The sequence below is a fragment of the Vidua macroura genome, chromosome 5, assembly GCF_024509145.1.
Source record: "Vidua macroura isolate BioBank_ID:100142 chromosome 5, ASM2450914v1, whole genome shotgun sequence".
Taxonomy (NCBI): domain Eukaryota; kingdom Metazoa; phylum Chordata; class Aves; order Passeriformes; family Viduidae; genus Vidua; species Vidua macroura.
In genome coordinates, this window is record NC_071575.1 from 18,783,614 (window position 1) to 18,799,424 (window position 15,811).

A 15,811-nucleotide genomic window follows, 5' to 3' on the forward strand; every position below is an offset into this window, starting at 1 on the left:
ATTTGTAATTATGATACAACCTCTTCAGTTTTTCAACCAGTCATAACTATCTGTGGTAAAGCCATTTAGGGAGAACAGTACCATACTAACCCTGGGCTGTTGCAGTGTTCTCCACCCACCCAAAGCTGGAGCCAGCAGTCTGCAGATGGTCAGTGCATTCTGGCTCCTGTGAGCAAGAGACATGATCACATCTCTCCTTCCTGGAGCACAGCCTGCCAGGCAGGAGATCCATGTCCTTTCCTGAAATCTTCCAATCCATTCTGGAAGACTGGACTCACTCAGTCATGCCAGGCATCACTGATGTTTGGGACAGCTACTGTCATATATGCCTCATTTTGCTTCTTATCACAGGCTGGCAAGGGAAAGTTGGTGGGAACATGGTAGCTGTCCAGTACCAGATGCAGCTGGACCCCTGGTTTTGTTCCAGGCTCAAACTTGTTATGAAAGCTGAACAAACATCTGACCACATGTCTGGAGGGACCCAAGAACTTCACAGCCACTGCTGCAGCAACTGACTGACATTTATGGCTTCAGAAAATGAAGACATTCATTCAGAGAAAATTCATAGAATCATGGAATGGTTTGGGTTGGAAAATGCCTTAAAGATAATCTAAATTGTCTCTTAGCAGTTTTAATCATTTGCCTGCAATGGACATCTCTAATTTTTTGTCTAGAGATCTGAGAGCAATGAAATATACACCTCATCTAGTGTTTGCCATGTCCACACAGTCTCGTATGAATACTGTATGTCCCTCTTGATTCAGAATCCCAGAACAGTGAACTCCTGCCCACCAGTAGAGCTTGGGTAATATCATTAGCTGGAAGCATCAACACCATCCTCTCTTCAAGCCCCAGGGAATCAGAAAATATACTATGGAGTAGAGTCATAGCAGTAGGGAATGTCCCTGCCATGGAGAGCAGAGCATTTGAGCTGCTTTAGTGAATGAAGTTGAAATGTTGTCTCTGGAAAGATGCAGGCATGGCCACAGATTGCATCACTTCTGCTGGCTGCACTGTTGTCAGATCAGATATGTTTTTATTGTTTTTGTGATCCCATTTTAGTGGAGTTGCTGGCAGCTCTGCTCCATCCATCACTCAGAAGCCCAGACAGCCCTTAACAGCACATTTTCTCACAGACTCAACCAGCCATAGTCAACTTACACTGGCCCTAAGTCGATGGCACACAAAAGGAGGCACTTAATGTGATGGAAAAGGCCAAACTCCAGGACTGGCATAGACCAGGGTTAACTTCACTGTATTTTCTGCAGGTCTCTTGTAACAGCTACCCACACCACCCAGCTGTGCTGGCTGAACCTCTTGGCACATTTGCCCAAGGAGTGTGTTCAGCAGTCCTGAGGGGAGGATTGTGAGTCCTTCAACATTTGCCTTGGTCCATACTCTCCCTCCTTTTACAATTTTATTCAAAAGAATTGTTCTTTTTTTAAGCAACCAATTATTGTACCTTCCTTCCCCTGACCTCTTTGCTTTCCTGCAGTGATCAGGTGCTTCTGCTGGCACCAAAGCATGTAAAATGTCTCTTTTAAAACCTCTAATTCTACTCCTGTCTCTAATGGAACCTCTCTAGAGAGGTGTGCCATTGGGCCCAAAGTGAACTACAGAGCAACACTGCTGAGGTGTTACTTGTAGATACAGCCTTCCTGGCAGTTTGAGACCCTGAAGAATCTTTTCAGACATTCAGACTTCTCATACAACCCTGCTCATTATAAGGAGCCGGCTAAGGGGGTTCTCTGTGCATGGGTCCAAGTTGCCATCTTTCACTCAGCCCCAGTAGTATTCCCTCAACTCCTTCACAAGGCCGCTTTCACAGCGCTTCTGGAGTGGCCTTTCCCCCGTTTCTGCTCCTGCCAGTGTCTTGCAGCCTCCCTCAGACCCAAAACAAGAGCCAGTGCCACACTTGTGCGCCTCCTCAGTCAGAAACTCCTGCACATTATTGCTGTGGGTCTTGTCCTTGGTGGTGGCACCTGGCTGCTCACCGATTTATGAGGCCACCACTAAAAAAGGGAATTTAACTGTTTCTCAGGTGTGTCTAAAAGCACAGCTGATGGGGAACCCAGCAGCAGCAATGACATTTGACCAAAGAAAGGCATTAGTGGTTATTATTTCTAATTGCTTTTATCTCAGCTTCTTCCAATAAGGTGAAACTTTGGCTTGGTAAACTAATGGAATGTGTCCTCTTAGAAAATAAAAACTTTTTGTCTGATTTTCTAAGGACACAAAGCTTATGCAACAGTATTATGTATCCTTCCGTCCGTCCATCCATCCATCCATCCATCCATCCATCCATCCATCCATCCCCAGAGCATGCTACCCAGTTTGGCAAAGGGATAAATACATTTAAATATCTTATTCTGTTTGAAAGATAAGCTAGGAAGAGGAGAGTCAAATTAATGCCTCCCCAGAGATATAACCTGCTGTTCTGTGTTCTGTATGATCTGGGGCCCATTGGCAGTGACAAGGGACAGGCAGAAGCCAACAGTACTGAAGGGACTTCGTGGTGACTTACAAGATGATACTCCCCTGAAGTGAATCTGGAAAAAAAGGATAAAAATGTATAGAAACCTCTAGAAGATTTGCAAATTCTGCTGTTCTTGAAGCAAGACTATTTTCCTTTTTCTTCTCCATTTCTTTGAGTCACCCCAGACCATTTACGCTGGCAGTGCAGCCATTACTTGGAAATTTCCGTACCTCCTCACATGAGACGTCTTCTGTTGCGCATCCCACAAATCAAGCCTACTCCTCAAAGTCTGTGTGGAGGCTCCAGGCCCACCCGCAGGGTTTGATTCTTTCACCAAACCCAGCTTGGTAAGTGGTTTCCTCTTTCTTTTATCCAAGCAAAACCTTTGCCAGAGGTCAATCACTGCTTCTTTACAGACATCTGTATAATTTTTTGTTCTTGTGCTAGTTCCTAGGACAATTGTACATTCACCTTACAGCTTCCAGACGTAACTATTTATTTGTGTGGTACACTGGGCTTGGTAGGGAATTTTTCTCACCTTGGCAGAGGCCTGCAGGCAGAGTTTCACCATAGCCATTCTGAAAGGACACTTGCACCACATCCCAGAAACTTGTCTTCTTCTGAGCTGAGATGCTGCTAGTGCCAACAAACATCCATAGAGCTGCAGGGATACCCAGAACGGCAGCAGCAAGGAAGGCTGTGGCCACACCACGGGGGTGTCAGCATCCACAGCAGATTACTTTGAAGAAAAGGAGGTGAGAGAAGGAGTAATGAAGGCAGCATGGAAGGGTGTACAGCTGAGGGAAAAGTGGGACTAGGGTTCTGTATTGGCTAAAGACCCTGCCTGGTGCCTCTCAACATGGGCATGCAACCCTTTGGGTACTTTTGATGGTAGCAACATGTGACACAGACGTCTAACTCCTGACAGCTCCCTTCCTACCTCTGAAATGGCTTTCTTCCCCAGCAGGGTATGGCATGCATACATGTGCCTATGTATGTGTACAAATGTGCCTGCCTGTCTCCCTTTGTGGAGGAGCAGCACTGGGATCTCCCAACCAAGCAATGAACTTCAGTGGAAGGAAGTGCCTGCACCTCCTGCCTGAGGCAAAAGAATTTCTAAAAACGAATTCCCCAAAACGAGTGCCAAAAAGTTAATGAGCTTTGCTTCCCCACCACCCCCGCCAAGACATCTCCTCCTTCTTGGGGTGCTCACATGGCAGCTGGGCTCACCACAGCTCTGCTTCTCTGCACGTGGCCTTCCCTTGTGAGGTGCCATTTGCCAGAGAACTAGGTGCTAGGCAGGGAGAAAACGTGAGAAAGGGCCTTGGGATCACCAGACGTTGTACTGTCCTGGGCAGGAAGGACACCTAGAGCTGCCTTTTTGCATTTCCCTGCTCTGAAATCACTCTAGCAGCTTGGACAGAGACAGCTTTGGGAGCTCTTGGAACAAGCCTTGGCAGGAGGCAGAGTCCAGGAGGTGCCAAGAGCAGCAACAAATCAAGGGGTTGGAAAATCAGGATGGTGAAATCCAAGGCCAGTGATGTTGGGCCATGGGAGATCATTGGGTGGGACAGCAAGAGACACATTCCTGTGGGTGCTTCTCTCTCAAAACCAAGACTGTCTGTAAGGACCTGGGTTGTCTGTCAGCCATCTCTTCCTACTCACACCTGCTAAGGACAACATGGTCCCCAGCAAGAGGAGGGATCCTGCAGCATTGTATCACAAGAGGTCTGAGCTTGAAAGAAAGATACAGGAGTCAGCTGAGCCTGGGGAAGGCATGTGGGCTGAAAGAAAACAAAAGGCCCCTAAAAAAGCTTTGACAGTTTGGCTGCCACTGATACCCCAAAACCAAGACATGAATGGTCTCAAACAGGAGAAGATCCAGGCTGCCTAGAGCTTCTTTTGAAACACTGCTGCTGTATTGAATCCGCACCACAGCTCCCAGGGGCAATGCCCAGCTGTGTTGCAGTTATTCTCAAGCAAATTTGCTGAGGAAAACTGAGGCCAACTCACTCCTATGGAAGCAGGACTTTCCCTCTCTGTCTCAGAGCTTTGCTGGGGTACAGATGGGGGCGCATGCCTTGGTATTCAATTAGCAAAACTATGCAGCTCTTCATCCTTCCCAACCATCTGCCTGGAGGGCTGCAGCACTATTGGAATCCCACAGCTAAGGCAGACAAAGGAAATTCACTGAGAACAAAGGAAATATGCCAAAGAGCACCTCCAGAGCCGAGTGTTTTTCCAATTCAAAGCAAGCCAAATCTACCCTGGCATCTAGCTTTAGAGACCTCTGTCCCACCCCTGGGTAAATGTAATTTTTTTGAGGATTAATTCAGATGGTTATGAATAACGTTATTTACAGGGTCCCTGTTATGTTTGTGCCTCCTAAGGCTCTCTGGAATAAGTAGTAGTTTTCTGAGGCACTGCCATCCATAAGATAAACTGCAGATATGAGCATTCCTGAAAGGGGCAATCTTGGGAGCTGCCAGGGACAGGAGTGTTGTGGTGGGAAATGAGTCAGCTGGAACTGTCATCCGGTCTGGTCCCTGCTCTTGTCTTTGCTACACCTGGAGCTGTTTTCAGGAAACACCACTCCTGTCCCAGTGGCACCAGGACACATTGCTCTTGCCTGGAGGAGGAACCACAAAGTAACAAGAGGTGATACTCAATCTGGGAAGGGAGAGAAATTATGTGGAATGGACAGGTCCTGTCCTGTCCACTCCTATCCTGGGGAGAAAAGGGTGAGGCTGAATGAGACATGGTTCAGCTCCTGACCAGAGTCTACAGCTTTCCAGGAAGCCCCAATAGCTGTGTGTCCACAGGACCTCTGCCCAGAGCCATCCCATAGCACCCAACCAAGTCTGTTCAGTGCCTTCCTCCACCACATATCAAACAGCTGTGTGCTTCAGACTGCATGCCCCCAGCCTTTCCTCCTCTCCCCTCCAACTAGTCACTCCCATCCAGGCCTCTTATACTATTTTTACTTGTTGATTTCTGCCCCATGTTTTTACCTCCAGCTGCCCTACATAGTTACATCCTCTGTGCCCAGCCAGTGACCAACACACCTCCCCTCCCCAGCTCATGCATGTCAGAAACTCTCTGCTGTTCACTGTGCACAGGACACAACAGAACATGACATCTTCCTGGTTGCAATGGCAGTAGCAAACACAATGAAGAGGATGACAGCATTTGCATCATCTGCTGTCACTGCCCAGAAATGTTTCTCTATAGTGTGGTAGGCAGACTCCATTACAGGACTGCTTAGGATTCTCATCTGCAGCAAACTCCCTCTGCCAGGCTGCTGTGTGATGGCATTAACCATCTTCAATATGAAGCCTTCCTCCTACCTTTCAGGGATTTCTACCCTGTTCCTCTCAATCTTCCATAGAACCTGGATTTTTCCTGGCTGACCTGGGTCTCCCTGCCTTGTCTTTGTATCTGCTGAAGTTCCTAGGAAGATCTGATACTGAAATCACCACTCCTTTCCTTCCTCTCCAAAATACAAGTTTATTTCATTGAAGAAATACCAGTTTACAGCTGAGGCTCAAACCCACAAGGAAAACAGGTGTTCTTCTCCTGATGCTTTGTCTGTCTCACAATTTGAAAATTTTGGTTTCAATTGTACTGGAAAAGCTACCCTCAACTCTTGCCAGCATGGTCTCAACAATCTTTGGAATGTAAAACTAATGTCTCTCACATTGTATGTACTCAACTGATGCACCTGGGAAGTGCACACAGCTCCTCATTCCCCCTGCACTACAAGAATGTGTTCAGGCCTCTTCTTTGACCAGAAGGACATGAGTTCTTATGTCTGTATGAAGGCACATCAAGGAGATGTGTAACAAATCTTGTCTCTTCAGGCCTCACCAGGTACGACCTTCTGGTCACTACCAGTTTATACAGCAGTAACAGGGCATATCCATGGGACCCCCATGTCTTCTCCACATCTCCAGTTTTGATTTTATCAAGAATCTAGATTAATCTGCATCATGATGTATTCAAAAAATAAAGAAGCTGGGTTTATTAATAAATGTTTTCACACTGACTTCTTCCCCCAATGCACTTTCCTCACACAGCATCCTCTCTAGGAGGAAAGTAAGTGCACAGATGCTTCCCATGACCCAAGCTGTGTGAGTGGGGCTAAGGACATGTTCCCTAGCAGGGTGCACACAGCCAGGCAGAACTGGCCAACCCAGTTGAACAGAGCAGCCTACACAGAAGAATCTCTAGATGAAGGTGTTTACCCAATTACTGGAGGTTTCTAAACACAGGTTACCCGAACACCTGAAACTATGTGTTAATGCAGAGCACATGGATTCTTGGCACTAGAGGGAAAGAAAAACATCTTAAATACACCTAAAATTCACTAGAACTGTGTGTCTGATGAAGAACTGCATCAACTGTTAATATGCACATAGGCAATTTTCCATTCGGCAAGAACAGTAGCAGATTATACTTAAAGACAGGAGAAAGCCACAGTGGTCCAATGCTTGACGTGCTCCCTTTGCTTCCCTCCTCACAGCAGGGAAACCCAAAAGCAAGATAAAATTCTTTGCAGGCTGTTTGAAGAGCACAAACACACTCTGGATCAGGAGAGGGTTTAAAGTGCACACTTTTATTTTCTATTACAAAGGCTAAAAGAAGCAATTTTGGTTTTTCTTTCTTTATTTAAGAACAGAAACAAAAATTTTGTTAAAACATCTACATATTTATCCTGATACTAGACCTTATGAAAGATACTAAGTTCTTTTTTAATAGTAAAGCGTGGTATTCTTAAATTATATTAATATAAGACATATTAAAGGACTCAAAATCATTACTACCCAGTTCAGAACTGCAGCATCCCCTTGCTATCTTTTCCTTTCACTTGCTAAAACCCATCAATTTTTAACATACAGTTTCATACAAGCTAAGTAGGGTATTTTTTGTTGGTTGTTGGTTTGGTTTTTTTTGGTTTTTTTACTTCTCCCTGTAAAGGCCTGGTTAACTCCAATGCCAGTGTAACCTAAATCCCTGCCCCTACCAAAGAATTTGGGAAAAGATTTTCACTAAGTCCTTCAGCATTTAATAAGTTTCTGCTGTGTGTGAATGTCTGTGGTTATTTTACAGGATATGAGATTTTTTTCTAATGTTATAAAATTAAAACATTAACACTTCCTTTGTTAAGAACCCTCAAATTTGATTCTGTGCTGCAGAATATTCTTCTTTCACACAAATAAAGAAGGGAGAGTTATCACAGGGTCTTGTGAACACACCACTAAAGCAGCCCCTACAACTTGTGGTTTATCTGCTGTAGAGCTGCGAGCACTGAGCATTTCTGCTGAGAGCACATTATGTGCTGAAGAAAACCCTCTTGGCTTGATAAAGCAAGCCTGGGAAACTTCCTGCCTTTCACAATGTCCCTTTAAATAATATAAGCAAAGCCTTATGTTAAAACTTTACTCACTAGTTAGCAGTATAATACTCTCTCACTGAGATGGGACTGCAAGGACAATCCTAAAGGGTTTCAAAAATGTGAACAGGGAAACCTGTCCCATCTCAAAGTTTATACCTATCTATATAAAACCCTCCCCTCTTTTGTTAGTTCCCTTTCCCTATCCCAAATAAAAGGCTTCATAATTAAACTGGAGATGCTGCGTTTCCTGGCCTGAGTCCTTTTCCTTTACCCTCATTTAAAAGATTCCTTTGATACCACACACATATAATATTATATAGAGCGATATATTTAATACCTGTGTATATATGCTTCATGGGAAGGGTCACATATATACACACTAAAACAAGTCTGGTGACAAAGTACTGCAACACCACAGACCAGGTTATCATATCAGGGAAAACAAAGAGACGCTTGATGCAACCCCCATGACCGTGGGCCTACATCACCTCACCTCACTCTCTCCCATCTCAGTCTCAGCCCAAACCTCTGAAGCCCCACTGAGCAGCTCAGCTCTCATTGCAGAGACAGGGAGAGGGGACAGTGACCCACTCTGTAACTTGTTTAGGTTACATGAGAAATCACGGCTCAGCGAACGCTAGAGTCACACTAGAGATGCAGGTTTGTTTTAAAAATAAAAAACACATTCCAGTGTCCCCCAATCCAGATTCCTTTCCTTGACATTTCTGCCCAAGAAGAGCAGACCAAGGAGCTGATGCCTGTCTCCTCCCATCTCTAAACTTGACCACTTGAGCACAAGGATGACCAGGAGAAGGTACCATAGCTACCACAAAGAACAAGGAGAAAATACAGCATCTGACCACTCAAAAACTGTCATGTCTGATATTGCTCATAGCAAACCAGAGACTACATCCATATTTTAAGGGAGAGGAAAAAATCACAGCAGAAAAGTGGTTAAGCCCAGGAAAGAGGCTATGTCCCCATCCCCAGAGGTATTTAAAAATACATGTAGATGTGGCACTTTGGGACATTGTTTAGTCTGGGACTTGGCAGTGCCAGGTTAACAACTGGACTTGATCTTCAAGGTCTTTTTCAACTTAATGATTCTAAGGGCAGAAGTGCATTCTGTTTACTTAGAGCATGCCATGTCTCTGTAAAGATTCCAGCACTCTGCTCCATAATTGGACCCTAACTATCCCAGTGAAGCTGAAGCACCCTCCTGAAGGCTGGTTTACAAAGATGACAGCTGCTCCACACTGTCTCCACATCTCCTGATTTCCACATCCCATCTCTCCCGAAGCTCTGAACCCCAAGGACATGGGAGCAGAGAGGAATGGGAGGACACAGCAATGTCAAAACACCAAGAGGTTCACGGCCAGATTGTATTTACCATGGATACAGCCCTACCAGCCCCAAGAGCTCCGAGACTGCTGTCCCAGGAGAATCTCTATGAAAAAGACAACCCTGACAAAGGCTGGGAGGGAGATGTGTTTGTGTTTGACTGGATGGTGCCATCCATGCATGCAAAACTGCAGAGCAGTGCTGGATTGCAGAAGGGAGAAGGAGAGGGACAAGGGACACATTTACTGCTTACAGCTGAGACTGCCAGAGAGGACAAGGCTGGCATGCAGAGCAGTACCGCTTCTCACTGCTGCTACTTAAAAAAGCAAAACTTCTGTCCCAGCATTCAGCATTAGTGGTTACCTCATCAAAGCACACATCAGGCAGCACAAGAGCAGGCCATGGCTGGGTCCTGCGGTAACACTCATTCTCCAGCACTGTGTCCCTGCTCTGGGTCACATCCTGGTTGCACTGTGCATCCGCAAGCTCCCTGCTCTGGCTCTGAGGAGGAGGGGGCTGGATCTCTGGTACTGGTAAGCACTTCCAGCTGGAGTCCCATTAGCTTAACATTGCCCGTGCTGCGCAATGGTGTCCTTTTAAATGGGTCCCCACCCAGTTCTTCTGGCAGTGCAGGGAAAAATGCAGCTCTAAGTAACCAGAAACACATGCCATTTAAAGAGCAAGAAAGAACACCATTACCTCCCTCCCTCCCTCCCTCTCTTCAGGACACACAGCAACAGAAACACAGGTTCCTTTTGGTGACCACCTCCCTCCTGAGTGATACTGCTGTGTGGACTTCAGTGACACACAGTATGTCACAGACTCCACTACACTTCCTAGATGGGTTCTGTTTTACTTGCACCAGTCACACCAGCCAAAAAAACCAAACCCAGACTATTTGCCCTGAAGACTTGCCACACACTGAAAAAGACATCTAATGAGAAGTCACCAACTTGCTTTCTCACCAACTTGTTTCAGTCAGCTGAAGTTTGAAGTCACCTACAACCCAGTTCCCGCTGCTGCAAGCAGTTTCATTACTTTACTGCTTTTACCTTGCACTCCTTATACCACGCAGCTGTCCCTCTCTCTCAGCTTTGTTCTCCAGACCTCTGCAGTCATACTCTGAATTGAAAGACTGAAGAATGATACAAGGAGAAATTCTCTGATTTGCAGCCCAATCCAGACTGAATTAATTCCTTTGAATGAAAGAGAGTGAAAACAAAAAGATGAAGTGGAAGGAGAATTTAGGGGAAAGAAGAGAGAAAAGATGGATTATAAACTCAGTGAGTGTGGCGTCGCTGGCCAACGAGAATCAAATTCACAAATTTGATAAATAAATCATTGTCTCATAATCTTAAAAGAAAAGAAAAAATTCTCTTTGCGAGACACAGATCTCGCTCTCCCTGCTACTGCCACTTGGAAAACCCACCCCGTGTTTCTGCAGCTGACAGACTCCCCCCAGCTCATATTATACGTCATCCCGCAATAGGAAGTTGTATTTCCCGAAGTCGTCATCCCTGGGGCAGAGCAGCATGTCCTTGCGAGCTTTGGCCAGTTTCTGTTTCAGCACTTCCCTCCGGTCTAGCCACTCCGTCAGCTCGTCCTGCCCATGGGCATAGCGACACTCCTCTCCCTCAGGACAGGCCTTGTTCTTCTGGAACCTGCCAGCACAAGGAGCGCAGTCAGGAGGGCACCCTCAGTACAGGGACTTGAGCTCTTTGTCTGGGATACTTGATCAGGACCCACTGAAACATGCTGTGAACTCTCCTTTTTAAGGGTGAGCTGATTGTCCTACAAACCCATGTGCAGGTGGGAAAGACATCAAGGCTGGGGAAAAAACAGAGCAGCAGAACGAGAAGTGGCTACAAGGGGATTTAGTCAAGGGCACAAAAAAATGTGAGCTGGAATTGAACCAGCAGGGATGAGGAAAAAGCAATGCACAAGAGAGGAAATGCCAGGTAACCAGCATGAAAGACAAGAACCTTCTTGCTAATCCAAGTGGCATTTTTAACCATCACAAGCTTTCTGAAGGCACTTTAAGGTGCTGATTCAGAGGGCATGAGACATTCAAACCATTTAATAAGGCACCTGGGATTCCCCCAAGCACTGGGCCAAAGAGGCTGTTCAGCAGCCTGAGAGCATCCTGGCTATGAAGAGCACAGGTGCAGACAGGAAGCTCTCCTTTTCTAAAGACACATGCTCAGGAATATGTTTTTACCCCTCAGTATTATGGCTGAGCACCTCTGTGATCCAACAGCAGCCTAAGTGTCACCCAAAGCTGTCATCTCATCCCACTCCTCCTCCATGAAGAAGTCTCTGAGAACTCTGTGAGAGGATGAAGAGGGATGACAGAGGCCCTGGGCCTGTTACCCTGTCCCTGCAGCAGCGGCACAGGAGGGAGATGAGACAATGGTACCTCTCGCAGAGCCGGAATTCGCCCATGGGGAAGCGGTAGCTCCAGCAGCTGGAGTCACTGTCTGAGGTGAAGACCTTCTCCTTGTGCTTCTCTGACTGGATGTGCTGCTGCCATTGCTTCTTGCTGTTGCTGTTTTTCCCACAGAGCCAGCAGTGGTAGCCCATCTAACCGGTGCAGAAAGGGAAAAGGGCCAGTCAGTGCAATAACATTCACATCCATTGGCCTTCCCTATTGCTGGCACTGCCTCTCCCCCTCTCCTTCCAGAGCATCCTGGAAGCTCCACTCAGTCTATGACTACCCACACTTCTCTGCCATATTGTCTTTAGGGAACTGTGCTGACACAAAAGGGGAACAGAGGAGATGCTCTGTCAGAGTTTATCTATGGCTCAAACAGGCTTAGGGGACAGGGCAGCTCAATTCATTGACATGGTCCCCCTGCCCCTGCTGATGGCCTCAGTGGGGTCTCACTGCAAGGTCGCCAGGTTCACAGGCAATGCAGGACCCTTCAGCAGCACAGACCCTTACATCAGTAAGGGCCATGGCATAAGGAAACACATCTGCCTCTAGTTTTCCAAGGCTTCTGTGCCAGCTCTTCTCCAAGCTTCTCCCTCTTCTGACAGGCCTGCAATGGTTTTGCCAGCTTCCCCAGGAACCCTGGAGAGAGGCTGAGCCCACGCAAAAGGGAACCTAAGGTAGACTCCTAATGACTTGGGGATTAACAGAAAAGCATTGTAGAACCTTGCTGACCCCAGGTCAATCTCTTCCCACTGCAGCTGTGCTGTCCTTTCTGTGCTGCTCCAAGCTGTCCATTTAACCTACGTTAGTACAGGCTCTGTATTAACTATATTAACACTAGAGCAATGCAGTCCCTGCTAGCCACACCTGGAGCACAGGAGAGAGGCAGGTTGGCAGCATTGAGGAGGAGGAGGAGGAGAAGGAATGAAGGACAAGAGATCAGCTTATTACCATGATGTCCGCATAGTCAGTGGGCATCTGGATCTGTTTCTCCCCTTCTCGTGAGGTGAGTGGTGTTCCCTCTCCAGGCTTCCCAGGATTGTGTTTCTTTAGCCACATGTCATAGGTCTGCTGCATATCTAGTACTGCACAAAGGTGACACATGAAGCCACTCAACAACCTCCCCACCTGGTGCACAAACTACGAGAAAAGGACAAATGCTGAGGCAGCCCTTCCCTCCCCTCGCCTGTGCAGCAGTACCAGACTGAAGGCCTGTGCCCCATGTCACTTCCTCAGATAAGACACCAGGGGAGAGAAGCCAAATTCACACTACACCACCTGGCATCAGGAGTGTCTTCTATCAGTCAAAGGGCAACTGTGACAAGAGCCACACAAACTTTTCAGAAAGGTGGCAAAGTGCTGCAAGATCTTGGAATTCACCACACAAGATGATTCTCCAAGAGGCCTGATTCTACTTGACCTCTTAGAAGACATCTCATCCAGCCAGGAAGCTAAGGCAGGTTTCAGATTCATCTCTTCCCTCTAAGCCCAAACTTCACCCTCAGCACTAGAGAGGGAGGAGAGCCCCTAAGCATGCTGGCCACAGGAAGCACTGCAAAGGGGAGGAAGACCTAATGATAGCTTGCTCTAAGTTCAGAACCTGCCCAGAGAACTGTGGTCAATGTCTCTCATGGCTTTTGATTTAAAAACCACTCAACATACTTCTGGGAAGGGAAATTTGAAGTGGAAGCTTTAAGTAGACATCTGCATTTGCAAGATCAGCTCCTGAGAGAGGCTATGGAAACATAAATGTTTGCAGATATTGATATAATGCTCTAAGTGTGATGCATTAGTCATTTACTGCTTGCTAAATGAGTAATTGAGGAACTTGAGGTAACTGGGGATAATGAATGCAAATTCCCCCAAACTGAGACAACACTCTTGTTTGAAGATTCACCTTTGTGCTTGAGCAAACACACCCAGACTGGTCTGATGTGTTTTAAAGGTCCCAGCAATGAAATGCTTTAAACTGCAACAAGTAACAGTTTGGCTCAGCAGAGAGAAGGACCCTCCACAGAACCAAAAAAACTGAGGGCAGGCCTGAAATCCTTCAGGCTTTCCAGCAGCTCCAACAGAGGTAGGTGAGCACCTGGACAGCTCGCCCTTTTGCCCCAGCCTTCGGTTGATCTGAATAAACAAGGATTTCTGCCACAGAGCTGGCTGTCCAGGATATGGGCAACCCCCCAACTACTGCCCAAAAGGTAAGCCTGCAGAATTAAATACAGACAAGTTCCTCCACAAAGGCACCACCCAACGATTTTCTAATTCAGGATCTCAACTCCACCCCTTTGAATACAATGCCATGAGCAGGGAGGGCCACAGCCCAAGACCAAGGAATATGAGCAGAAATAGGTAAGACAGCCAAAGCAGACAGAAGACAGACAAGAAAGATACAGGAGCAGCTACAGGCCAGGACTGGTGCTTTGGCAGAGCTCCATACAGAGCCTAGGACATTACAGGAAACAGGAGGGACAGTACAGGCTGGATTCTAAAATGATGCAGAAAGAGAGGGCAACAGTGAAGCAATGTCAGACATAAAACTATTGTGCACTAGTCCCACAGCAAGGGACTCAAGAAATACATGCACATTTAAGAAAAAAGCAGCTGTAGACAGACCTGACCCATAATCCCACATAAACTCATGGCAGCAGCCTTGTCCAGCTTCATCTCTGTTGTCAAGAATATGTCTTAACAGATCCTCCAGATGCCCAAATGTCCTCTTCCCTCTCCCCAAACTCTTTGGCCCCCATTTCCCCCACTCACTTTTATTTTCCTTCATGAAGGTCCACATGTCTCTCTCCTCAGGGCTGTGGGCAAAGGAGCAGTTACCCACATACTGGCATTTCCTGCCATTCTGTGCATGGATACACAACTGTTAAAAGATAGAGAGAAAAATTTAGCATCTGCACAATCAGTCCTTGCTAGAGGGAAAGTGGGTTTGATAACCAGCTGGGGCATTAAATTGCACAGGAGACATTGCAAACAGGACACTATATATCATTAACTCATGATTCTTTTCCTCAGTCTCCGGATGCCATAAACACACAGGCAGTTCAGCACCTGCTGCCATTTCCATAGGTAACTGGGTGCAGATACAGGGCAACAGCAGGGAGTATCCTGGATTGACCCAATAGTGTTTTATGCTGATGAAGCTGCTGGTCCCCAAAAGTGACTCATTCTCCAGCCATCTCTGAGTGGGTGAAGAGTGGCCTTACAGATTGCTTAGACCACACTGGTGCACACACAGCTACCAGCAGCATCATTGCCAGAGAAAACGAGAAACTTTCTAAACATCATATTTACTGATCATCTCTTATCCTCCTGTTCTGGCATGAAAGGAGGATCTACCATAGGGTAGGGGGAAGGAGGTTTCTTCTTTCAGGGAAAAAAGAAAGGAGAGGGAGAGAGAAACTCTCTATCACGACATTTGGGGCTGGGGTTGGAATCTGGATATCTGTAATTTTCCTCCCAGCACGTGGCTTTTTTGCTGAGTTCTTAGTTTTGCTTTCAAAACCCATTGTGAGCAAGTTTCACAATCTATAGTACACAGTCACAGCAAAGGCAGGGATAGGCTTCTCCTAAGCATCTTGCCTCTCACCTACATTGAGAAACCCTGACCTAAAGGGAGTCTTAAATTTCATTCCCAAACCCTGTGCCAGCCACAGATGCATTAACAGCTCTTGTTATGCATTAGCAGCAACACTGGAAACTCGCATTGTAGAGTGGTTTAAATGGGTGCTGCTCCTTCTTCTGCTCCATCTTTTTGCTGGATGTATTTTGTTGCCGTCAGTCTGTCCTTACCTCCCATCTCAGCCATCATGTGCTTGTCTCCCTGACAAGTCTTCAAGGGAGCAGCCCTCAAAACACTGCACTGTGGTGGAAGGGAAAGGGATGGGGCACCTGGCCATGCTGAGCGTGGGGCTTACATCATATTGCTGAGGGAAGTTACGGATGGAAGGCAGTGGTCGGACTGACACCCACTTCTTCTTAGCTTTGGACATCACCAGCAGGACACGGCGTTCCTTCGTCCAGCTGAAGAGAGGATCAATCAAGAGAGACATAAGAAAGAGCAGAACAAATGTTCTTTACCTCAGAGACCCTCAAATAGAGTAGATCTTCCTGTCCAGCTTATCCCTGCACTAACTGGCTGTTCCTAGACATGCACATC

The 15,811-nt window shown here is 46.6% G+C and overlaps 1 protein-coding gene across 12 annotated transcripts in view; it reads right to left on the reverse strand.

The window, feature by feature from the left end:
• Positions 1-7,070: 7,070 nt before the first annotated feature.
• Positions 7,071-15,811, reverse strand: part of ZC3H7B (zinc finger CCCH-type containing 7B) — a 47,398-nt gene continuing 38,657 nt past the window's right edge. For all 12 annotated transcript variants that reach the window (XM_053979090.1, XM_053979089.1, XM_053979094.1 and 9 more), the window contains 5 exons: positions 15,570-15,675; positions 14,407-14,515; positions 12,595-12,728; positions 11,629-11,792; positions 7,071-10,873 (listed from right to left, as the gene is read on the reverse strand). In XM_053979090.1, coding sequence (XP_053835065.1) covers positions 10,681-10,873; positions 11,629-11,792; positions 12,595-12,728; positions 14,407-14,515; positions 15,570-15,675 — 706 coding nt within the window. In that variant the 3' untranslated portion in view covers positions 7,071-10,680. The remainder of the gene's footprint in view (positions 10,874-11,628; positions 11,793-12,594; positions 12,729-14,406; positions 14,516-15,569; positions 15,676-15,811) is intronic.